The following is a 26,629-nucleotide window of genomic DNA, read 5'->3' as shown; positions in this document are numbered from 1 at the left end:
ATGAGAGGTTTTATGGCTGAAAATTTTATAAAAAAGGCTTAAGTTCCTCCTCTAACCATATGATGCACAAATTATCTCACATAAAGAAGAATGCACTCATTTGTGAGCGATATTTTCATTTAGCAAGTGTTCCAATGAGGGGAACAGAGGGGAAGCATTTGAGTTTCGAATCATCACCGTTCCGCATCAAGATTGATGGATTCTAAGTTAGATGCGGGAATCTCTTTTCTTCTATCATAATGTGTTTCATATTCTAGTAATGAAGTTCCTGGGATGTGCCATTTTGGTGGCCTACACATTATCCAAAAGCAAGGAATAGCGTCCGAGGATAGTTATGCATTCCAAGAAATGGACAGGACTGCGACGCGACAAAAGCAGCAGAACCCGCAGAGCAGATCAAGGATCTCACTAATGTCCCGCCCAGTGAGGACAAGCTCATGAAGGCAATTGCGCAGTAGCCGATCTCAGTCATAATTGCGGCGAGCAGTTAGGAGTTCCAGAGGTATAGCGGTGGCATGGTCAACGGGGATTGTGATGAGAAGTTGGACCACACGACCGTCATGGTCGGGTATGGGACGAGCGAGGATGGGACCGAGTTCTGGAAGATCAGGAACTCGTGGGGCGAGACATGGGGTTAAGGCCATGATAGTTCTGAAGGAATGTGCGGAGTCACATCAAAAGCTTCTTATAAGGCGTACTACGTATTAATGCCCGTAAAATATATATCTATATATATATATATATATATATATAGATTGGGCTTTGGACATGGGCTGCCCATAATGGGCTTGACCCGAGCTCAACCCATTTAGGCACTTAGGTGAGAAGATATTGTCTAGATTTAGTCGACTACACTGAAACAAGAAAGGTGGAAACCGCACTAGAGTTGTTAGAAATCATTTGTTTCCATATGATAAAGCAAGTCTCGAAAGATAGTGCATAATACATCACGATGGCCCTCATTTTCAAGACTCTTGCAAAAGGAGGAATGGAGAGTTGGAGTGCTTAAAACGGCAGAAAAAAAAAAAAAGTTGGACACGATTTGCCTACATAAATCCCACTGAATGTTGGGATGTGGATCATATTCCTAGTCGACAGGAAAGAACGGGAGAGCCGTTCCGGCGGGGTTGTAGGAGGCAGCACCCTCTGGACACCATATGACTTTTAAAGTTTTGAGCGTATAGTTATTGGTAGTTCGGATTTGGAACCAGGAGTAGCTACTGCTTATATATAATCAATCTCTCTAATAATTGAGAATTATAATAGAGAAATGAAATATGATAATTATAGCATAATTCTCTACAGGATGTAGTCCTAATTAAAGGGTGAATCGGAATAAATCACGTGCCTCGATTTTTGTTTTTCTCGTTTTTACTCTTGATTTCGTCGTGATTTGTGCGCGGAATCTTAATGCTGAAGAGCTAGGAGAGATGCTTAATGGAGGAGAAGACTGACATGTTATGAGTTGATTGAGGCAATCTGATAAAGCACTCGTGCCCTCCACGGCTGTCCCTGAAGTTTCGCATGTTCAGACATGCATGGCTTCGGCGCTCGTATCCCCGCCCATTATGGAACCAAATTTTCCACATTACAATCCACGTAAGACTTTTTGCATGGCTCATGGTGGACGGCAATCACAAGCAAGACTCTGTATATATATTCATGTCCAGTTCAGGTATCTCGTCATCCACTTCCTGAGTTTTTCCACCGAGGAACACAACATCCTGCTTACAATTGGGCGATGGCTTTTCCTCTCAAGAGTGAATTCATAATCTCCCTTGCTCTCATTCTCAGCACTTGGGCATGGCATGTCATGTCAGTCCGCACGTTGCATGGATCCACCGTTGCCGAGCAGCACGAGCAATGGATGACCCAATACGGTCGGACCTACAAGAACCCAGAGGAGAAGGAGAGACGTCGGGAGATTTTCGAGAGGAACTTGCAGTTCATCAAAGATTTCACTGCATCCGGGAATCGGACTTTCAAGGTAGGCATCAATCAATTCTCGGACTTGACCAACGACGAGTTCGTTCGGAGCCACACGGGATACTTGGCATCTAAGCAACCCAAGTCCACCAGAACGGGGTCGTTGAGCCACCAATATCCGACTGGGGATGTTCCTGATAGCATCGACTGGGTGGAGAAAGGCGCCGTGAATCAGATCAAGGACCAAGGCCAATGTGGTGAGTGTCTAAACATCTTGCATGCTTCCAATTGGGAGATCATTTTTGACTTACTATTGAGCAATAAGTTTAGGAGCCTAGCTATCTTGAGTTGAGAAGTCTGATAACAACGGTAACGAAAATAATGCGATTCTTCATACTTACAATGTCGACAAACAAAATTTTATGAGTGCAGGATCTTGTTGGGCATTCTCAGCAGTCGCAGCAGTAGAAGGAATCACGCAGATCAAAAGCGGTAATTTGCCAGTGCTCTCCGAGCAACAGCTGATCGACTGCGATACCGAAGCCAGTGGCTGCGAGGGTGGTCTTCCAGACAATGCTTTCAACTACATCATCCATAACCGAGGAATTGCGTCCGAGGATACCTACCCGTACCAAGGGACGGACGGGACCTGCGACTCGTCGAAAGCGGCTCAACAGGCGGCGCAGATCAAAGAGTTCAACGATGTGCAGCCCGGTGAGGAGGAGCTCCTGAAGGCAGTTGCGCAGCAGCCGGTCTCGGTTGGAATCGCGGCAGGTGGGCAGGAGTTCCAGAGCTACACCGGTGGCGTGTTCAATGGCGACTGCGGCGAGGAGCTGGACCATGCGGTGGTCGTGGTCGGGTACGGGACGAGCGAGGACGGAACCAAGTTCTGGAAGATCCGCAACTCGTGGGGGCAGACTTGGGGCGAAGAGGGCTACATGAGGATTCAAAGAGGTGTTGATAGCTCGAAAGGAATGTGCGGACTCGCGTCGCAAGCTTCTTATCCAGTGGCCTGAGATAATCAAAACATGATATAGACGGAGTACGAGCATCATGAGATGACCGACTTGCTTCTTTCCTACTTATAGTGTGGTACTTGTAAGGAGGCTACTATGTAGCCACTAAGTTATGAGGAGAATACCGTATTAATTCCTCAATACGTATCAATTTTCTTGTTTTTCCTACAATTCCCTTTGTCTGAGATGCATACCACCAAATATATCCCTCTCTTTTCCATTTATCTATCTATCTATAAAACCGGCTAAAACCCGCATGACCAGCGTGACGCAGCTCGATTTTATACGAGTTTTACCTAGTAATTTGATGTGGATGATCATTTTAGTGTAACTCTTCGATTGAGGATTACACTGAACTTTGGAGGGAAAAAAAACTCATATTCTAAAGATACCCATCATGTGTTCACAAATTAAATGACTAGAATTCTCGCGCATGCCGAATTGCGTGTGATTGCAATCTTAATTGGAAAAATGTGAAAATTCTTATTTGATTTTCGTTGTCATATGTTTAAATCACATGCACGTTCAATTAGGAGCCTGTATGTTCTTCAAATGAAACGTATAGATAATCTACATTACACGATGGAACATAATACTAAAATCAGGCATTCGTGTTTTGATTGCTTAGATATATCTAGAGATGGCAAAATGGGTCTAGAACCCATATTTAAAGTGGTGGGTCATAAATGGGTTGTACTATATTTTAAAAACAAATTAAGTGGGTGATAAATAGGTTACTTAAAAACTTAATGGGTCATAAATGGGCTTTAAGTAGGTCATAAATTGGTTAGTTAAGATAATTATATTAACGAGTCATAATTAGATTTTTTGAATATTTTTTTTTTAAATTGAATTTTTAATAATTTATTGTTTTCCTTTTCTTATTTTTTTCCATTTTTTCCTTTTTCCTCGTACCATTGCTGCGCTTTTTGAGATCCGGCAAGCTCGTGCGTGCCTAGATCGGGCAAACCTCAAGGTTGCCAGCATCGGGCGAGCTCATGGTCGTCGAAATTGGGCAAGCCTCTAAGCTCGCCGGGATCCGGTGAGCTCGAGGTTGCCGGGATCTAGCGAGCCCCGAGCTTGTGCTCGGCGGCCTCGGGTGAGTTGGAGGTCACCGAAATTGGGCGAGCCTCGAGGCTCGTGGAATCTGGCAAGCCTTGAGCTCGCCGACCCTCGAGGCTCGCTGGGATTGGCCTCATCTGCAACCGGTTGTTGGGCTGCCGATCGTCACCAAGGCCCAGCAATCGGTAGACGAAGGAAAAGAAAAAAATGGAAAATTGGAAAAAGAAATAGAATAATAAAAAAAATCAATAATTTATAAGAAACAAATTTTCTTAAATTGAATTAAATGTGAAAGTATTTTAGCAAATATGGATTGGGTAGGGTATAGGCCACTAGATTTGCATAACATGAAAATGAGTTAAAATGAGTTAAATTGGTCAATACGGGCCGGACCGTTTTCGATCCGACCCACTCATTTGACAGCTCTACTTTTCTTAGCTTCCGTTTTCATATTTTCCCCTTGTCTTTCTGAGACTTGCCCTTTCTAAGTCGTGCTTTATTATCATTTTTACTATTGCTGTTGTTATAATAATAATAATTGTTGTTGTTATTAGTTTCTGAGGAGCTTTCACAATATGAAAATGATTGGATTCATTCCTCCGCATCTAATCTTGAACCGCGTCTACATTTTTAGTATCATTAGACAAAATAGCATGTAAATATTTTGATCCCGTTCTTTTAATATGATGTATATTGTCGCAACGGAATGAGAGATTTGTGGGATACTTGAAAATTATAGTGAATGCACATTTAAAAGGTAAAAGATTCATTGAGTTTCTTCCCATTTATCCCGATCCCCGTTGTCTATCGTAAAATAAGATTTTGTCCATTTATAGTTGCGCATGATCATGGGGTATTTTTAACCATATGCATGGATTTCCCTGAATTTGCTTACACAAATTTGAGGTGGAAGTGGCTATTGAGTTTGCTTAATTCATGGAGAAGCTGTAAATATTTGTAACCATTGCATGGGTGGGCATAGAGTAAGAATCTTACCAGATTTGTGTAAAATTAATGACTTGTTTTCACTTATGGAAAAAAGAATCGACGCGTCAAGTTTGCGCTAAAAGTACGAGAAATATTGATTACATATTGTGAAGTCAAAACTGAAAACAGGTACAATTTACATAACAGTATCATATGGACAATTAAGTGGTTATCTTTCTACTACATAAATTATTGTCTTCAAGGACAAAAGGCATAGCCACAAGGTTGGGTCGGAGAGTCGATGATCGACGGCTAACCCGGTATAGTATTTCATGAACGAACAAAACACATCGAGATTGATTGTCACTTTATTCAAAAACATATGCAGCCCGAAAGGCCATAAGAAGTTAAGAACTGAGCACGTACCCACTAGACTTCAACTGTCAGACATCTTTACAATACGTTGGGTCAAGCCGGATTATGTTTCTTGTTAGCAAGTTGGGATATGCACCAACTTGAGGAGGAGTATATTGGGAATAGTTACTTCGTTTCTTTCTTTTTTTAGATAGCATATCAATTGGCGTATCTCTTCTAATTACTTAGGAGGATTTAATTTCATGTTATTGTTTTTTTTTTTGGTCGGATGATTTCATGTTATTTGGTCAGCATAATATTTGGTGTATCTCTTAGATAATATGCTAGGGAAGATATGGTGAATTTTTCCCATTCCCTTTTTGTTGAGAAATACCTTATTTACATTTTTACATCGTACGTTGAGTAACACGTGCCAATTACGAATTCTCTTGCTAAACGAGGGAGAAAATGAATATGACCGGATCATTAGCCGAGTCCCCTGATTAATTAATCTGATCCTGATGTTCTATAAATTAGACATGGCTTGCTCATGTTTCCCCACATTTCCCCAAAAGCACACGAGCCATCCATCAATCCATCCTTGATAAACGCTTCAGCATTCGATGATGGCTTTATGGCTCGATGGGCAAACTTAGGTCTACATGTTGATAGCATCGGTATGTTTAGGAGCTCAGACTTTGGCCGCGGCGCCCCCGAATTCCACACTGGCGGAGACGGAGTTCGAACAGTGGATGGCCCGCCATGGACGGAGCTACACAGATAATCTCGAGAAGGCGAAGCAGTGCGGGGATCTTTCTGGAGACCTTGCGCTTCATTGAGGACTTCAACCATGAAGCGGCTAACCAGAGCTACAAAGTGGGTCCGAACCAATTTTCGGATTTGACCACGGACGAGGTCATCACGAGGTACACCGGGTTGTGGCCTAGGTCGAAGACCTCGAATTCATCAGCGACGAATACTTTCAAGTACCAAAATGTGACCCAAGTCCTAGATAGCGTAAACTGGGTTGATCGGGGAGTTGTTGGTGGCATAAAATTCCAGGGTACATGTGGTAAGAAAGTAATAGAATCATACTATATTATTGTGAATAGGAACTTTATTTTCTTGTCTTGTGATTTTTTTTTTTCATTCCAAAGCAAGCGAAACAACATAATATTCCCATGTCATTAACCCAATATTTTCTTGTCTTGTGATTTTGTTTGCAAAAAAAAAATTCATATGAATGCACTGAATATTCTTTATAAGCCTTGAAAACATTGAATAGACATGTATTACCTAAACCCGGAAAAGCAATTTAATCATTGAAGGAGTAAATTCTATAGCATATGGTGATAAGAGATAGGTTCTAAAATAGTATTTCGTCAACACATTTAAATTTATCTCTGAGAGTGTTTATTTAGAGAAAAATAAATGCTTTGAAAAATATTTGTATATATTTGTTAATTATATCACACACAAAAATGATTGAACGAAAATTAATTCCATTGTCAATAAAGAGATTTAGCCATAAATTCGTAGTTGATAATGAAAACGTCTTTCATTAATTAACTACTTCAAACATTAAAAGGACTGTTTTTAGGGAAATATTTTCCAAGAAACAAACGTACTTAAGTGGTTCGAAACTGTGCAATTCAATGGACCTATTAGTTGAAGAATTTGTACCAAGTTCATTATCTTGTCATGTTAGCTAGTGGGTCTTGGTTCGTCTCCATAAAACTAAACTATATACCTATTCAAAATAGGCCATCAAACATTAAAGTTCAAACCACATCATTACATGCTGCGAATTGAATCGCATTTCTATGGCACCCTCCGCGCCTAGTACATGAGAAATATTTTGTAATGTAACTTCAATCCATGTGATTCTGAGTTATACACTATAACTTCAGTCCGGTATTTATTCCATCTTCATAGATACATACACCAGCTATAACCATCGTTGCAATCCTTGTCTTAATCCTCGCATAGGATCTTGCTGGTCATTCTCAGTAGCTGATGCTGTGGAATCGATAACCGCGATAACAACCTGTACTACCCGAGTTGTCCAAGCAACAGCTGATTAATTGCGCGACAAATGGAGGAAACCATCGGTTCGGTTTTTCGGTTTTCCTTTCTATTTTTCTTTTTTCCTTTTTGTTTCAAATTTGGCGTCACTGTTGCATCTTGGCTCGGCGACATGGGCAACATGCAGTGAAACAGAGGCCAGAGATAGTGCTTGCAAAAGCCATGGTAGAACTGGTTTTGCATATCTAGAGGCAAGAATGTCGGCACGCACCGGAACGACTTGAATGGGAACTGCGAGACCTCCTCTTGATCGGTGACGTCAATGTCAGCCTTCAGAGAGCCGACGTACATGACCACGGCTAAGGGTCCCAGCCTGTCCTTGAGCTACAACACCGCCAGGCTGTCCGGGTCCCACTCGAACCTCTACTTCCCGGTCTACTTCTCTCTAATGGGCTCGCACAAGGAGCTGGTTCGCGACGAAGATCCGCTACTCCGGTGAGGCCATCGAGATGGCATCGGGTCTCAACCTGTCCTTGAGCTGCAACACCACCAGGCTGTTCGGGTCCCACTCGAACCTCCACTTCCCGGTTTGCTTGTCCTGATGGGCTCGCAAGGGGAGCTGGCTCACGACGATAATTTGCCTCTCTGGCGAGGCCGACGAGATGGCGTTGTCGGACTCCGACCTCGGCGACCGGTCGCTCTCGAAATCGGACATCACTCCCAAGGTCATCATGACTCTAGGAATGGGCCCGCGAGCAAGAAAGAAGAAATTGGCTGCGTTTGGGAACCACTTTCCCAATGGGTTTTGAGTGTCCAAAGTTCCTAGGGCGAAATTTTTGGTGTTTGGCAAATTTTTTGAAAACATCCTTGGCTCAAAGTGAGCCTTCAAAAGGCTGAAAGCCCAAGGCAGCTTCAAGGCCACCTTGAGCTTTCAGCATTCTCGAGAGACAACAATACCAAGGATTAGTGATTTTTTTGAATTCTCAATATTACCCTTACACAGTCTTCATAATTCCACGTTTACCCTCATTGTTCATAATTTATCTTTCCCTCTCCCACTGCTCCCTTTGCCTTCAGCCCCGCCGGAAGGTTGCTGCCAAACGCTGCCGCAAGCGCCGTCCAGGATGCTGCTGTCAAACGCCACCGTTGTAAGCGCTATCTAGGATGCTGCTGCCGAACGCCGCCGCCGCAAGCACCGCTGGCATTGAGCCACCTTTCCACGCCCTTCGCCACCACAATTCTCCCCTCCTCCCCACGATCCCAATTCACCCCGCCTCACTAGATCTGGGCTTGCGAGGGCTCGACCTCGTCGTTGCTGCCTCGCCTGGCGATGGAGAGGTCGAGCCCCCCCATTGCCGAGCGAGGTTGAGCCCTCGCAACCCAGATCTGGGCCCCATATACGTCATCCCCTCGACCTGCCAACCGATTCAACCAATCTCTCTCTAACGTCTTGGTTAGTGTCAAGCTCTATCTCTCCCCTGTTCCAGACTTCCTTCCATCACCCAAAGTAGTAGAACCGAGATGGAGAGTGACGTCGTAAGAAGAACAGAGTCAATCGAAGAAAAACAGAGGGATGGAAGGGGTGACCCACAACGTGAATAGTATTGTTTCGAGTGAGGATGATGGTCAAATCTCGAGGCTTTGTTCTTGTGGTTGACGACAATTTTCAAGTGGGGAAGGGTTGGGGAAGGGAAAAAAAAAGAAAAAGAAAAAGAAAAAATAAAAATTATACAAAAATCATAAAAAGATATTAAAATACTCGGCTAAAGGCATTTACGAATTTATGTTTATCAAACAACATTTTCTCAAACTTTCGTTTGAAGGCACTTTTTAATTAAAGTTTACCAAACAACTTTTGCATTTCACCAAATCCCTTCGCACCAAAGGTATTTGCATTTTTCCAACGGCTTTCCCTAAGAGTCTTTCCAAACGTAGCCATTGTTGTCGGGATAAAAAAATATGATTATTTTTTCCAAATAGCTAATATTAAAAAGAAAGAAGATATTTCGGTTCGCGGTTCGATTAATCGAACCGAACCAAACCAATCCAAAATAATCCGAACTAAAAAATAAATATGGTAATTTTTCATTATCCAAACTCAAAATCGAACCGAACCGAAATGTGCAAAATTTTCGATTCAGTTCGGTTCGGTTAGCGATTCGGTTTGGTTTTTCGGTTCGGTTTTGACACCCCTACTCACAATCATCCAAAGACTATCATGCTATTGCTTGATTTTATTGTTTGAGCAGTTTTGCACGACCACTTTAGTTTTACATGTTTAGAGATAAAAATAAGTAAATAAAAGATTACGTGAAAGAATGTTTTCCAAAAAGAAAAGTGCTGCCAATAGTAGACATTAGCTAAAACCGACATTACTAAGTCCTCGAATTTAAAATTTCTGGTTCGAAAACTTAAAGCGTAATCCCCTACTGTACTTGACTTCCAACCAGCTTAGAGTAGGTTAGTGACAGTTCTAGTTTCACTTAAATTCATAATGTTTGAGAAATCGAGTTGTGATTCGTAGGGTTTGAGAGAGTCCGTGCGAAACGTAGATTTCACTTCACAATGGCATGATGAAAAATTCGATGCGGTTAGTAATGCATATATCATGTGACATACGTACACGATTTCTCTCAAAGTGTTTGGACATGCATAGCTTGTGATTCATATTTCCGCAGAGAATGTGAACTTGGGAATAAATTTTATACCTTAAAATTAAAGCAATTTTTTTTTTATGGTATGACCTAATTATGAAGCGGCCTAGAAATATACATCTCTAGTGCAGCTATCTCATCACATCCACTTCAAAATATCACACTCAGAAGAGGAAGAAAACACATTCACACAAGAAAGTGTTCACGCGACAGCTTTCTCGGTCAAGAGTGAAATCAGCATCTCCCTTGCTCTAATTCTTGGCGCTTGGGCGGGGCATACGACGTCGGTCCGCGCGTTGCATGAGCCCTCCATTGCCGAGCGGCACGAGCAATGGATGACTGAATATGTTCGGACCTACAAGGGCCCACTCGGGAGAAGGCGAAACGCCAGGTAATTTTCTCCGAGAACTTGTAGTTCATTGCAGACTTTAACAAGTTCGGGGGTCGTACTTAAGAGTCAGGTTTCAACCGATTCTCGGACTTGACCAACAAGGAGTTTGTCCGAAGCCATACGGGATATGTTACACCTAAGAGGCCAGAGCCCGCCGAAACGATGTGGTTCAGCCACCAAAATCTAGCTGGAGGTGTTCCTGACGACATCGACAGGGTAGAGAAAGGCGCCGTAAACAATATTAAGTATCAAGGCAGGTGTGGTAAGTACAAATGTTGTGAATGTGTCGGACCTTTTCTTTCATATAGTGAACAAGTAGGTATTTAACGGAATATATATACTTTTCGAAAATTTAAGCATATGTGTGTGACTTAGAACCTATGTATTACAGTTTTCTTCAGATCCTACTGGGCATTATCAGTCGTAGCATCAGTGGAAGGAATTGTGGCAATCACAAGCGGCAAACTGCGGGTGGACTCCGAGCAACAAATGAGAGATCGTGACACCACAAGCGACGGGTGCAGAGGAGGCTACCCTGACAACGCTTTCAGGTACATTATCCGAAACCGAGGAATTGCGTCCAAGGATAACTATGCGTACCATGAGCTTGACAGGACCTGCAACGCAATGAAAGCAGCAGAACACGCAGCGCGGATCAAGGGATTCGCGGACGGGCTGCCCATCGAGGGCGAGCTCGTGAAGGCGGTCTTGCGGTAGCCCGTCGTGGTTGTCATCGCGGCGAGCGGGCGGGAGTTCCAGAGCTATAGGCTCGGCGTGTTCAATGGGGATTGCAGGTCGCAGCTGGACCACGCCGTCTTCATGCTGGGGTACGGGACAAGCGAGGATGGAACCGAGTTCCGGAAGATGAGGAACTCGCGGGGCGAGGCATGGGGTGAAGGCGATTACATGAAGATTCGGAGAGGCGGTGGTAGTTCTAAAGGGTTGTGCAGACGCGCATCGAAAGCTTCTTATCCAATTGCTTGAGGATAATAATCACAAGAGAAATAGTTATGTGACAATCGGTAACCCACTGTTATATTTACAACATGTTCAGTGCCACAAAAAATAAAAAATAAATAATTAAAAACTATTGTATGATCTACTCGTTCTAGCATTACGTAGAGCAATTTTTGGTTCTTAGGATTTGAGGTGTGATTTCGTAAAGTGGACTTTGCTAGTATAACAGTATTTTGGTGACTATGAGAATAACAATATGTTGCGAGTCACAAATTTTTGAAAGAATGAACTTCACGATAATTTTTGATTATTTATTATTAATTTGTTGCGATCCACGACATGTTGTCAATCTCATATTAAATAAAGACCTATCACATAAGCACATTGCCTGTCGCAGGTGACAATCCGACTTGGGAGTGCCATGTCCGACGATGACAAGACACATGGGACAAGTGCGTCACACCATTGAAACATGGACTAATCAGAGGTTGACACATGGTAAGAGATTCCGTGTCAATGGTGACACGGATGCACGCCATAGGCCCAATGGTGACCTGTGCGCATATGGTGCTGGTTCATATTCTTCCACATTGTTTTGGATCCAAAAAATTTCTACAAAGTCGTCGTGATTTATAAAAATTGTTGGGGTGGTTTATTTTTGTGTTCACTTCTTGTAAAAATTCAAATACATTTTGTTTATGTTGTAAAAATCGGAAAATTTATGTTATGTCAATAACATATTAATGTTGGTATTACTACTCAGCGATGATAATATGAAAACGTTGAACCTAGAAACGCACCGCAAGCCGTTGTAAATGGTGTGAGAGACCTTAGCGTGTGCTTATCACTGAGTTTGATGATCAACCGCGAAACGTTTATAGTGACAGATCTGTTCTTAAGCAACGAGAGCATATTTTTAACTACAGAGTGTGCTTTATTATATGTTTTCTTGTATTTGCTTTGTTTCGTAGTTATTTGAGATTTGCTAGATTTGAAATCTTCCATATACCTTTCGAATATTATTCTACTTTATGAGTAAAGACTTTCTTTCGACAAAATAAAAAAATCCTGTGTGTTTATCTCCCAATAATGTCCAAACTTGTCTCATAAGCTCTATGGACTTAGTATGCTAACATGGTCTTTGCTTGACAGGGAGATGATTGACTTAGAATAGACTCGTCACCTTTTTCTGTGTCTAATCCAGATCGTTTAAACCAAGTTTATCAACTTCATCTCAATAACTTACTTATTCATTAATACTCAGTGATTGTTTGATAACCGGTCGCTTTTACTTAATTATTTGCTAACCGGTATTATCATTAAGTTTTTGCGGAATCATTTCACTCAGGCGAAACACTGTAGGTATCTAATTAGTCTTCAATTATCATGTGTTTTGGCTTATTTTAAGTGAAAAAAAAAATTGCTTCATGACTTTTCTATCAAAATTTTAAAATAAACAATTTTAAAAAAAAAACTCGAAGGTTAAAAATAAAAGTCGGTTCCACACCTAAAACACATACTCTCTCTCTCTTTCACACACACATACACACATCTATCTTCCTTGAATTCTGACACACGCGTTACTTTTGCTTGCATTCTGACACGCATTGAAATCGTAGAAAAGTGCACGAAGAAAAAGTAGAATATAATTAGAGATATTTTCAGACCAATCTAGTTCTATCTAGCTTTAGAAGAATTTTCCTTGAATTCTGACACGCGTTACTTTCCTAAGTGTGAACAAGCCCTAATTGAAGCCAGAGAAAGATCAAAGAACCATTGACGTACCTTTTTCTTGTTTGGCTTTTGGACCACATGTGCAACGCGCACTCCTAGAGTAAACAATGATCATTGACCATGGTCATCACCAACTTTTTTTGCGGTCAAGTTGCTCCAATCTATCAATTTCACGTTCACTTCTATAAAGAGATAATTGCACAAATGAACCATACATTTTGACTCAACAAGCAATGTCATCCCCGAACTTTTGATATCTAATCAATCTAATCCATAGATTAAATGAAAATGTTCGATGTTAACTTTCCATTAATTCAAATTAACTGAATTTGTCGGTTTAGGTCAATAAAGACATTGAACAGTAGAAAAGTAGAATATAATTAGAGACATTTTCGGACCACTCCAGTTCTATAATTAGAAACATTTTCAAACTAATACGAGTCAATTAAATACTCAAGTAAAAAATGCGAGTGTACATTTTACTACTACAGACCACATATTACACAAGATAAATCTATTGTCATTTCGGTACATTTTCTTTTTATTTTGGAAATGTTTTGCAAGCGATCTCTATCAATTTTAACCCTTAACCACTAACATGCGAGGTCATTATGCGGGTACACAAATTGGAATGGTAATACTTAAAAATTGAAAGCAGTGACTAAATTACTCGAAAAGATTAAAGAACTTGGGTGCACTAAGCAAGCAAAAGCAAAGCTTCGCCACAATCCAATGCAATAGGGATTCCGCAAATTTTGACTATAAGAACAGACAATGATATGATAAATGAATGTCCTAATTATGACTCCTAAATGTAATTATGCAAGGACAACTAATCACGACAATAGGGCTTTTTTATTAAAACTCTCTATAAACATGATCTATGGTTAATTTAAATCATGTATAGAACTTCCATTAATACATACAGAAACGTTATTAAATATCAAAGAATTAAACCGCAGTTCACTAAACATGTCTTATCGCCTTTTATTTAAAAAGTGATGACGAGGTGATACAATGCTAATTTCTTTTTGGTGTTTTTTTTTTTTTTTGTCGATATGTAAACTATATTCTACGTGAATAATGCATGAGATGCAATTATTAATCTATCTACATGAGATTTTATTAAAACATTACCATTAAAAAATGTGGCTCACTAAATGACGTGCAATATGCGATTTGCTTGTGATGGGACTAGCTAATTATATGCCTAGATGAATTCTATGAAAAGTATAGGCTACCCTAATATGAATTCTAAAATGAATATCCATTGTTCTAAATATGAATTGTGAAGCACCCGAAGTTCTAAGTGTGCAATGTGATACATAGGTGACGATTAATAAATCTTATACTGCACCCAAATATGTGTCTTATGCAAATCAACCAATATAAGTCAATGACATGTAACTTTAATGTAATTAAACTTTAATCAATCAAGCATAACAGCACTCAAGAGACAATATTAAAGATCCAACTTTAGGATCAACGGTCCGACGCCCAAACATTGCCTTAATTAATGCAAGGAGATAATCAAAATATAATGATATAATTTAAGGTCTTACTTCTAAATAACATGCATTTGAAAATATGGAACAAAATCAAATCACCACATAAATTGCACTAAACCTCAAACCTGCCATGAATTAGGTTTTACCAAGGATGACCTCAAGGAATTGAAATGATATGGGAATGTGGCTGTCAAACTTGATGAGCGCCAAGAAGGGAGCGTGACCGGTGGTGAAGAGTATGATTAGTAGGACTAATTTACTTATTTTTCATTGGGCTAAAGCTTTGAAGATGTATAATCTAAAATCGTGTACCTACCAAAGCTATTTCATTGATTTCTTTTGAGTTATGAATTGGATGTAAATCTGTCGCGACCTAAAAATCGGGCTAATGGATTATTAGGTTAATTAAATCAACTAACCTAATTCGGACCCTCCCAAGTCCTACCGAATCGCAACTTAGGTTTATTCATGAGAAAATATTTAATTGGAGTCGTCACTAATCATTTACAGTAGATTGATTAGAAACCTATATAAAATAAAGGAAGAACTATTTTATCTCTACGAACCAGAGAAAATGAGTCCGGGGACTTGGTTACGCTAATTGAAAAATTAAGACCCTTTCGGTACCAACTTCATGAAAAAGCCTCTTTTGATTGATCAATGTGAGTTGAATGATTTTGATTAATTGAAAAAAATGTGACATGAAGACCATATATTAAGCGCCGGAGGATGATTTTTTGGTATTTTCGGTAATAAAAGAAAACATTCAAAAGCAATCACAAATCTGAACAAAAATAAACAAAAATGCCCATAATATACCTTTTAATTTTCATTTTTTTTCGAAAATCCTCTCATTCCCAAAGATATGGGCTAGAACGAGATTTTATCCACTACATTCTCGTGGATTCGAGCCAATATGCGGATATGTGTATAGAAAAACAACATCCATTTTGCCAAAGGGCGTAACACAAATTTCTATACTAAATCATCACCACATTCCACAAGATCACGGACAAGGCGTGTGATTTATATTTTCCGATGAGTCTAGGTACATGGGGAGCATATATTATGGACATGTTTGTTTAAAGATGTGCAAATTTTATAACAAATCAATCAGGACAAAAATAAAATAAAAAGTGAGTCAATTAAGTGGAAATTTCGAAAATTCAAAGAGGGGTGGCCAAAATTGTTGAGTGACGGTCCACCTTTCCTCATCCAAAATGTAATTCATTTTTTGAGAAATTTATCTTTAAGGTTGGAAGATTGTTTCAGATAATTCTAAAAAAAAATTTAAATAAACATTCAATCCGATCAAACCTTATCTTAAAAAAAATCAAATATTATCCCTCCATCGAACCATATCCATAACATGAAGACAATGTCGAATAGCTAGAGGATAATGCAACTCAACCAACTCAATAGTAAGGGATAATTATCTAAAGCAAAGTCCATCCGCAACATAGAGATGACATCAAATAACCAAAGGATAAAACAATTTCAACCGATTCAAGAGCAAGAGATAATTATCACGATAAAGCTCATCCACATGTATAATTCGGCCAAGAGAGAGTGTATGCCGAGAATTGCCATCAAATTTTACCGAAAATTCAATCTTTATCCAGTCATTCAATTTGATCTCAAAAATCGAACAATTCATTGTTTTGAGAAAAGATTTTTTTTCCAATCAAAATTTAATCTATTCTCAAGAGTATATACAAAGTTCGATTTAGTTCATCAACCAAGTGAATCAGGATTTTTTATATGCAACACATCCCAATTTTCGGTTCTTAGTGAAGTTTTATAGAAAAAGTTTAATTGTTCCGACTTTGATCACAAATCAACATACATTCATCGATACACATGAACATATATGCATGTTACCAATCAAACAAGCATAGATTAGCAATCAAAAGTCGAGAAAAAATTACCTTTTCTAAGCAAAATTCTGCACTTGCACAGTCGCTGGAAATCCACTCAAAAAAAGTCCCTCTTGAGCCAGATTTGAGCTCAAAACAGCGAAGTAATCTAATGCGAAGGTTGGACCAAAAAAGAAAAAATCTAATGCGAAGGAGTAATCATGTTGGATGCTGAATATTGATCAAAATGGAGCCAAATTACCATCTAATCGAGGCTGATTTGCAGCTGAAACAGGGCTGGACAGCGGCGAATTGAGCTTGGCGGTTTCGTGATGATGATGCGGCGGATTGAGCTAGGCCCGACTGGAACAACGAGAAACGTCCGATCATGTATGGGAGAGTAGACTTGTATGGAACAGTGGCTTTATGAGATTAAAGAAGATCTGCAAATACAAGAACTTAAAACCCAAAAACAACAAGAAGTCGGTGGACTTCTTGGAGCGGTGAGCGTGGAGCCATGGATGATGGCTTCGGATAGCTCAAGTGTTCTCGGACTTTCTTGCTTTCTCATGTATCACTCTCTCTACTTTACCTCTTTTATTGTCACGTGCTCATGTGAGGATGACACAACTCTCTCATGCATAACGATCGGAGAAAGAAATTAAAAAAAAAGTCAGAATTTTATAGAGAATTAAGAACTCCCCATGTCATTGATTGTCTCAGTGGGAGTGACTACTTGGCTTGTGGTCATCCTTGGCCAAGCTTGCGGTGAGAGAGAGTATTCAAATTGAGAACCACAGAAACTCCAACGTAAGTTTTGCCACGATGGAACCTCCATCTTTCTCTAAATGCTCTCAATTGTCGTCGTAGCATTATTGGAGATGCTGCTTGATTTGGGTGAAGAGGGATATTGTGTCGGCTACGGATGTGTCATGACTAGGACTCTTTGGCGCACCTCGAGGGAGCAGCGGCTCGCGACGATTTCGGCAGAATCTTGTCCGACTACGCTCGAGGGACCGATGTCCGCATCAAGGAGGTTGGCATCGAGAGAGACATAGTAAACAAACCTGCAGCAACTAAGAAAACTCGGACATTACCACTCAAACACATTGGCAAATAACTAAAGGAAAGAACAAATTTTTATCATGTTCCTTTTCGTCAAAGTGATGTCTTGGTAGAGAAAATTGACCAATGTATGCCCAAGTCTCCTTTGAATACAAGAATTGCAGTCTCCGTGGTAGCGCAAGGCTCGATTGATGATGCTCGGAGTTTCGGGTTCGTTTGATGGGCACCACACCAAGGAAACTTGAGCGTTGGATAAAGGATGACGGTGTTGCCTCCGGACTCTTCCACACTTGTCGTTGCTTGGCCGGGAGATGTGAGCTTCCGCTTGTGGGTGTGTACGCAAAACTAAGAGACAAGCGTGCGTTCTTCTATGAGACTACTTGTGTCTTCATGATGGATTCCATTGGTAGGGTGGTGGGAGGAGCATCCATGGAGGATTGTGAACAATCGCCAGAGAAGGAGAGTGCCCCTTCGTCCTTCTATATGTGTGAACGAATCCCCCTAATGTGACCATGTGTGGTCTCCTCCACCAATGGCCGTGCTTTGAATGAAGTCCCCCCCAAAATTGTGAGCAAAGTTATGCTTATATAGGCTTAGATTTAGGGTTTTCTTTAAGAACAAAATCTGTTATTTTCCTAATTTAGAGCCCGAGAGATATATTCAAATCAAATTGCTCAATTATCTAACATTTTCCAACTTGGCATTTATTTCAAGTTTAGGCTAATTAATATGTGCAATGGGCTTGGCTGAATTTGGGCTCTTGTGGGCTCATTTCAAATAATGGAGATCAAACTACAAGCCTTATTAATTAAGCTCAAATGGACTAGATTAAGCTTGAAAATGAGTCCAATTAGCTCACAAAAATTCGGCACTCCCTCTAGCCATAAGCGAAAATTGCAACTTGAGTTTGGTCCGGCCCCATGTTGAAATTAAGCTCAATGACTCACCTCTGACATGATTGACAAAAATTAAATATGCAATGCATGAGAAATTATTTTTGTGAGAATTATGACTAATTCTCATTTTATGCTTAAGTAAATGATTTGTTAAAAATCAAAATTTAGGTGTCAACAAAATCTAGCTTGAACTATCTTAAGGTTTGGGATGTCCTGCAGAAGTGAAGTTATATAATCCAACTTTGAGTAAATTGGACTCCAAAATCACTAGGTATTATTTCGTATCTTACCTAGATCATTCAAAGGGGTGTCATTATCATAATCCTAATGGAGGATCAAGAATCATGGAATCATAGACAACGAAGTTCCGGAGTTTGATGTGGCCGAAAAAAGATAACTACTCATACACCATTGAGGATAATAGTATGATGGGTACTACCGTATCTTTTTTACTCCCTATACAGAGGATAATGACTCCTCCCACACCACAGATTGAACCTATTGAGATCTAGGATCATGTTGGTGAGACAGCTCCCGATGAAGTTCTTCAAGCCTCTTAGGTGTCGGATGAGGTTATTGTCGCTCTACTCGGGAGATCCATCATAGAGAGATGATCAGCTATATCACCATACTATATAGTCTATATGGGAAAGTATGACTACAATATCAGTTGTGTGGCTGTTCTAGTGACTTATGCAGATGCTATTTCTTGTCCTTAGTTAGATCTATAGCTAGATGCAATGAAAGATGAGATGCACTTTATGAAACATAATGGTGTTTGGGAATTTGTTGAATTGTTTGGATGTCGTAAGCCCATCGGATGCAAATGGGTGTACAAGAATAAAAGAGCCTCTAAAGAAAAATTGTGAAGTTTAAAGCTAAACTGGTAGCCAAGAGTTTCACTTACAGAGAATGAGTAGACTATGAAGCTAGTTTTTTCCTAATTTCTTCTAAAGAATGTTTCGGAGTGGTCATGATATTAGTAGTTTACTTTGACTTGGAGTTACACTAGATAGATGTTAAAACTACCTTTCCGAATGGAAACCTTGATAAGGAAGTCTAATATGGTGCAACCAAAAAGTTTTGCAACAAAGGATAAACTTGTGTGTAGACCAAAAAATGCAGTTTATGGTCTCAAGCGGGGTTCCAACTAATGGTACTTGAAGTTTCATAGTGTTACCACTTCATTCAATTTTGTTGAGAACAAAATAAATCAATGTATATACTGCAAGGCCAATGGGAGAAAATTTATTTTTCTCATACTTTATATAGATGATACCTTACTTGCGGGTAGTGATCATGGATTTCTGCATGAGACAAAGCGGATGTTATTAAAGAATTTGACATGAAGGACCTTGGTGAAGCTTCTTTAGTCCTTAGTATTGAGATCCATATGGATTATTCTTGCCATGTGTTGGGTTTATCTCATATGACATATATTAATCGTATTTTGGAAAGATTCAGTATGTAGGATTGTAAGCCAAGAATTGCTCCTATCACTAAGGGTGATAAACTAAGTTTGTCACAGTGTCCTTATTTAGATGTTGAGAAAGCCCAAATGAAGAATATATCTTATACTAATGCACTTGGAAGTATTATGTTTGCTCAACTTTGTTTTAGGCTTGATATTGCTTTTACAGCAGGACTTCTAGGCAAACATTAGTCAAATTGAGGACATGACCACTAGATTGCTTCCAAGAAGGTTTTAAGGTACTTAAAGAGGACAAATGACTATATGCCAATTTACAAATATATTCAAGACATGTAGCTAATAGGGTATTCAAATGTAGACCTTGCTGGCTATCAAGATTACTTGAGGTCAATAACATGATACATCTTTATGTTAGCGAGAGATGCAATATCATGGAAAAGCGAGAAACAAAAATCTGTATCATCATCTATCATGCACGCAGAGTTTATAGCATACTTTACGGCCTCTACTCGGGCTATTTGGGTCCAGAATCTCATGAAGGAGATGACCATATTTGACCTTCCGAATGGACCTACACAGTTGTAATGTGACAATAACTTTGCGGTGTTGTTTATCAATAAAAATAGAAGTCTTAAGGGGTTTAAGTATTTGACGGTTAAGTTTTTTACTATAAAGGAGATTATTATAAATGGCGACATTGTAGTAGAGCATATTTTCACATATGATATGGTTGCATATCCATTAACTAAAGGCATTCGCCCTTGTGCATTTAAACGACATGTGATTAGCATAGGCTTAGGAACATCATGGGATATTGTTGTTTAGTGGAAGCTGTTTAGTTATTTGCTCTAATAAAGTTGACATCCATGTTTGTTGCATTCTGTAATATTTTTATATGTATCAACTCTTTTGCATTCAATAAAGCATTTGTGAATGCATTGTTATTAAGTTGGATATATATAGTGAAAATCTCAACGCAATGTGTAAATATTGAGTAAAGGCTAAGGGCATCTAGTTATTAGCCTTATGAATATGTATGGTTGTAAATAAAGCGAAGTTAAACATAAAGATAAGACATATGTGGCTTGATGGGAGTCATAAGAAATTTCTTTGGTTGCACATCGGGTTTTGTGACACTTAAGAAAAGAGAATATGACCGACAAATGAGATAACACATAAAGTGTCACTTTTTTGTGAGATATTATTCATTTGCCATACTACCCTATTGAATCCATATATATAAAGTTAAAAAGGCATTTGGGACCATGGAAGGCTCTGTGTCTATTGATGCAATTACCGCCATGATTCGCTATTTGAAACTTCATGGGATCCGATTGACTATTAAGAATAATCTCTAGACTAACATAATGGTACACACAAATAGTATAATTTCAATTAATATAGCCCAAGTAGGAAAATGTAAGAATTTTTCTGATGTGAGGTAAATTAATTGAAATTGAAATTTACTATTTAATAGGGTTGGTCTATTAAGATAAGATATACAGATTCTTCATTAGTTCAATATCTGGTTGACTAGTGTGGGCCGAGTTGGGTCCCACACGTGATGAGAGGTTTTATGGCTGAAAACTTTATAAAAAAGGCTTAAATTCCTCCTCTAACCATATGATGCACAAATTATCTCACATAAAGAAGAACGCACTCATTTGTGAGCGGTATTTTCATTTAGCAAGTGTTCCAGCAAGGGGAACAGAGGGGAAGCATTTGAGTTTCAAATCATCACCGTTCTGCATCAAGATTGATGGATTCTAAGTTAGATGCGCGAATCTCTTTTCTTCTATCATAATGTGTTTCATATTCTAGTTATGAAGTTCCTGGGATGTGCCATTTTGGTGGCCTACACATTATCCAAAAGCGAGGAATAGCCTTCGAGGATAGCTATGCATACGAAGAAATGGACAGGACTGCGACACGACAAAAGCAGCAGAACCCGCGGAGAAGATCAAGGATTTCACTAATGTCCCGCCCAGTGAGGACAAGCTCATGAAGGCAATTGCGCAGTAGCCGATCTCGGTCATAATCGCGGCGAGCAGCTAGGAGTTCTAGAGCTATAGCGGTGGCGTGTTCAACTGGGATTGTGATGAGAAGTTGGACCACACGATCGTCGTAGTTGGGTATGGGACGAGCGAGGATGGGACCGAGTTCTGGAAGAACAGGAACTAGTGGGGCAAGACATGGGGTGAAGGCGGGTACATGAGGATGCAAAGAGGCCATGATAGTTCTGAAGGAATGTGCGAAGTCGCATCGAAAGCTTCTTATCGAATTGCTTGAGGGTATCCTTTTTCATGTGTTTTTTGCTATGGTCGTGTGCTTGTAAGAGGTTACTGTCTAGCCACTTAATTATAAGGCGTACTACGAATTAATGCCCGTAAAATACATTTATATATATATAGATTGGGCTTTGGACATGGACCGCCCATAATGGGCTTGGCCCGAGCTCAACCCATTTAGGCACTTAGGTGAGAAGATATTGTCTAGATTTAGTCGCCTACACTGAAACAAGAAAGGTGGAAACCGCACTAGAGTTGTTAGAAATCATTTGTTTCCATATGATAAAGCAAGTCTCGAAAGATAGAGCATAATACATCACGATGGCCCTCATTTTCAAGACTCTTGCAAAAGGAGAAATGGAGAGTTGGAGTGCTTAAAACGGCAGAAATTAAAAAAAAAAAAAAAAAAGTTGGATACGATTTGCCTACATAAATCCCACTGAATGTTGGGATGTGGTTCATATTCCTAGTCAACAGGAAAGAACGGGACAGCCGTTCCGGCAGGGTTGTAGGAGGCAGCGCCCCTTGGACATCATATGACTTTTAAAGTTTTGAGCGTCTAGTTATTGGTAGTTCGGGTTTGGGACCAGGAGTAGCTACTGCTTATATATAATCAATTTCTCTTATAATTGAGAATTGTAATAGAGAAGTGAAATATGTTAATTATAGTGTAATTCTCTAGAGGACGTAGTCCTAGTTAAAGGGTGAATCGGAATAAATCACGTGCCTCGATTTTTATTTTTCTCGTTTTTACTCTTGATTTCGTTGTGATTTGTGCGCGGAATCTTAATGCTGAAGAGCTAGGAGAGATGCTTAATGGAGGAGAAGACTGACATGTTATGAGTTGATTGAGGCAATCTGATAAAGCACTCGTGCCCTCCACGGCTGTCCCTGAAGTTTCGCAGGTTCAGACATGCATGGCTTCGGCGCTCGTATCTCCGCCCATTATGGAACCAAATTTTCCACATTACAATCCACGTAAGACTTTTTGCATGGCTCATAGAGGACAGTTATCACAAGCAAGACTCTGTATATATATTCATGTCCAGTTCAGGTATCTCGTCATCCACTTCCTGAGTTTTCCCACCGAGGAACACAACATCCTGCTTACAATTGGGCGATGGCTTTTCCTCTCAAGAGTGAATTCATAATCTCCCTTGCTCTCATTCTCAGCACTTGGGCATGGCATGTCATGTCAGTCCGCACGTTGCATGGATCCACCGTTGCCTAGCAGCACGAGCAATGGATGGCCCAATATGGTCGGACCTACAAGGACCCAGAGGAGAAGGAGAGACGTCGGGAGATTTTCGAGAGGAACTTGCAGTTCATCAAAGATTTCACTGCATCCGGGAATCGGACTTTCAAGGTAGGCATCAATCAATTCTCGGACTTGACCAATGACGAGTTCGTTCGGAGCCACACGGGATACTTGGCATCTAAGCAACCCAAGTCCACCAGAACGGGGTCGTTGAGCCACCAATATCCGACTGGGGATGTTCCTGATAGCATCGACTGGGTGGAGAAAGGCGCCGTGAATCAGATCAAGGACCAAGGCCAATGTGGTGAGTGTCTAAACATCTTGCATGCTTCCAATTGGGAGATCATTTTTGACTTACTATTGAACAATAAGTTTAGGAGCCTAGCTATCTTGAGTTGAGAAGTCTGATAACAACGGTAACGAAAATAATGCGATTCTTCATACTTACAATGTCGACAAACAAAATTTTATGAGTGCAGGATCTTGTTGGGCATTCTCAGCAGTCGCAGCAGTAGAAGGAATCACGCAGATCAAAAGCGGTAATTTGCCAGTGCTCTCCGAGCAACAGCTGATCGACTGCGATACCGAAGCCAGTGGCTGCGAGGGTGGTCTTCCAGACAATGCTTTCAACTACATCATCCATAACCGAGGAATTGCGTCCGAGGATACCTACCCGTACCAAGGGACGGACGGGACCTGCGACTCGTCGAAAGCGGCTCAACAGGCGGCGCAGATCAAAGAGTTCAACGATGTGCAGCCCGGTGAGGAGGAGCTCCTGAAGGCAGTTGCGCAGCAGCCGGTCTCGGTCGGAATCGCAGCGGGTGGGCAGGAGTTCCAGAGCTACAGCGGTGGCGTGTTCAATGGCGACTGCGGCGAGGAGCTGGACCACGCGGTGGTCATGGTCGGGTACGGGACGAGCGAGGACGGAACCAAGTTCTGGAAGATCCGCAACTCATGGGGGCAGACTTGGGGCGAAGAGGGCTACATGAGGATTCAAAGAGGTGTTGATAGCTCGAAAGGAATGTGCGGACTCGCGTCGCAAGCTTCTTATCCAGTGGCCTGAGATAATCAAAACATAATATAGACGGAGTACGAGCATAATGAGATGACCGACTTGCTTCTTTCCTACTTATAGTGTGGTACTTGTAAGGAGGCTACTGTGTAGCCACTAAGTTATGAGGAGAATACCGTATTAATTCCTCAATACGTATCAATTTTCTTGTTTTTCCTACAATTCCCTTTGTCTGAGATGCATACCACCAAATATATCCCTCTCTTTTCCATTTATCTATCTATCTATCTATCTATCTATCTATCTATAAAAGTGGCTAAAACCCGCATGACCAGCATGACACAGCTCGATTTTGTACGAATTTTACCTAGTAATTTGATGTCGATAATCATTTTAGTGTAACTCTTCGATTGAGGATTGCACTGAACTTTGGAGGGGAAAAAAACTCATATTCTAAAGATACCCATCATGTGTTCACAAATTAAATGACTAGAATTCTTGCACATGCCGAATTCCGTGTGATTGCAATCTTAATTGGAAAAATGTGAAAATTCTTATTTGATTTTCGTTGTCATATGTTTAAAGCATGTGCACTTTCAATTAGGAGATTGTATGTTCTTCAAATGAAACGTATAGATGATCAACATTACATGATGGAACATAATACTAAAATCAAGCATACATATTTTGATTGTTTAGATATATCTAGAGGTGGCAAAATGGGTCTAGAACTCATATTTACTAGTGTTGGGTCATAAATGGGCTATATTATATTTTAAAAATAAATTAAATGGGTGATAAATTGGTTACTTAAAAACATAATGAGCCATAAATGGGCTTTAAGTAGGTCATAAATTGGTTAGCTAAGATAACTATCTTAACGAGTCATAATTAGATTTTTTCAATATTTTTTTAAAGTGCATTTTTAATAATTTATTATTTTCTTTTTCTTTTTATTTTTTTCCATTTTTTTCCTTTTTCCTCATACCATTGCTGCGCTTGCCGAGATCCGGCATGCTCGTGCGTGCCTAGATCGGGCAAGCCTCAAGGTTGCCAATATCGGGCGAGCTCAAGGTCGTCGAAATTGGACAAGCCTCTAAGCTCATTGGGATCTAGTGAGCTCGAGGTTGCCGAGATCTAGCGAGCCCCGAGCTTGTGCTCGCCGGCCTCGGGTGAGCTCGAGGTCATTGAAATTCAGCGAGCCTCGAGGCTCATCGGAATCTGGGGAGCCCTAGGCTCACCGATCTCAAGCAAGCCTCGAGGCTTGCTGGGATTGGCCTCATCTACGGCTGGTTGTCGGGACTGCCGATCATCGCCAAGGCCCAACGATAGGTGGACGAAGGATGCAGAAAGAAAAAAGAAAGAGAAAAGAAAAAATGGAGAAAGAAATAGAATAATAAAAAAAAATCAATAATTTATAAGAAACAAATTTTCTTAAATTGGATTAAATGTGAAAGCATTTTAGTAATATGGATTGGGTAGAGTATGGGACACTAGATTTGTAAAACATGAAAATGAGTTAAAACAGGTTAAATTGATCAATACAGGTCGGACCGTTTTCGATCCGATCCACTCATTTGACAGCTCTACTTTTCTTAGCTTCCGTTTTCATATTTTCCCCTTGTCTTTATGAGTCTTGCCCTTTCTAAGTCGTGCTTTATTATCATTTTTACTATTGTTTTTGTTATAATAATAATTATTGTTATTGTTATTAGTTTCTGAGGAGCTTTCACAATATGAAAATGATTGGATTCATTCCTCCGCATCTAAATCTTGAACCGCGTCTACATTTTTAGTATCATTAGACAAAATAGCATGTAAATATTTTGATCGCGTTCTTTTAATATGATGTATATTGTCGCAAAGGAATGAGAGATTTGTGGGATACTTGAAAATTATATTGAATTCATATTTAAAAGGTAAAAGATTCATTGAGTTTCTTCCCATGTATCGTAAAATAAAATTTTGTCCATTTATAGTTGCGCATGATCAGGGGGTATTTTTAACCATATGCATGGATTTCCCTGAATTTGCTTACACAAATTTGAGGTGGAAGTGGCTATTGAGTTTGCTTAATTCATGGAGAAGCTATAAATATTTGTAACTACTGCATGGGTGGGCATAGAGTACGAACCTTACCAGATTTGTGTAAAATTAATGACTCACTTATGGAAAAAAGAATCGATGCGTTAAGTTTGTGCTAAAAGTACGAAAAATATCAATTACATATTGTGAAATCAAAATTTAAAGCAGGTACAATTTACGTAA

At 40.0% G+C, this 26,629-nt stretch overlaps 2 protein-coding genes and 1 pseudogene across 2 annotated transcripts; all 3 read left to right on the top strand.

The window, feature by feature from the left end:
- The first annotated feature begins 1,715 nt into the window (after nt 1-1,715).
- Nucleotides 1,716-3,141, top strand: LOC115733051 (zingipain-2-like). Its single transcript, XM_030663721.2, has 2 exons — nt 1,716-2,183; nt 2,359-3,141. Exons 1-2 carry the CDS (start codon nt 1,742-1,744, stop codon nt 2,940-2,942), a joined length of 1,026 nt encoding a protein of 341 aa, XP_030519581.2. The 5' UTR covers nt 1,716-1,741; the 3' UTR covers nt 2,943-3,141.
- A 5,333-nt stretch (nt 3,142-8,474) lies between these two features.
- LOC125314096 lies at nt 8,475-11,391 on the top strand (annotated as a pseudogene).
- Nucleotides 11,392-23,190: 11,799 nt separating this feature from the next.
- Nucleotides 23,191-24,633, top strand: LOC125314463 (senescence-specific cysteine protease SAG12-like). Its single transcript, XM_048276794.1, has 2 exons — nt 23,191-23,653; nt 23,829-24,633. Exons 1-2 carry the CDS (start codon nt 23,338-23,340, stop codon nt 24,410-24,412), a joined length of 900 nt encoding a protein of 299 aa, XP_048132751.1. The 5' UTR covers nt 23,191-23,337; the 3' UTR covers nt 24,413-24,633.
- The last annotated feature ends 1,996 nt before the right edge of the window (nt 24,634-26,629 follow it).

Source organism: Rhodamnia argentea, chromosome 3 (assembly GCF_020921035.1).
Source record: "Rhodamnia argentea isolate NSW1041297 chromosome 3, ASM2092103v1, whole genome shotgun sequence".
In the NCBI taxonomy this organism is placed as follows: Eukaryota; Viridiplantae; Streptophyta; class Magnoliopsida; order Myrtales; family Myrtaceae; genus Rhodamnia; species Rhodamnia argentea.
Note: the sequence above shows the minus strand (reverse complement) of the source record. Positions and strands in the feature narration are given on the sequence as shown.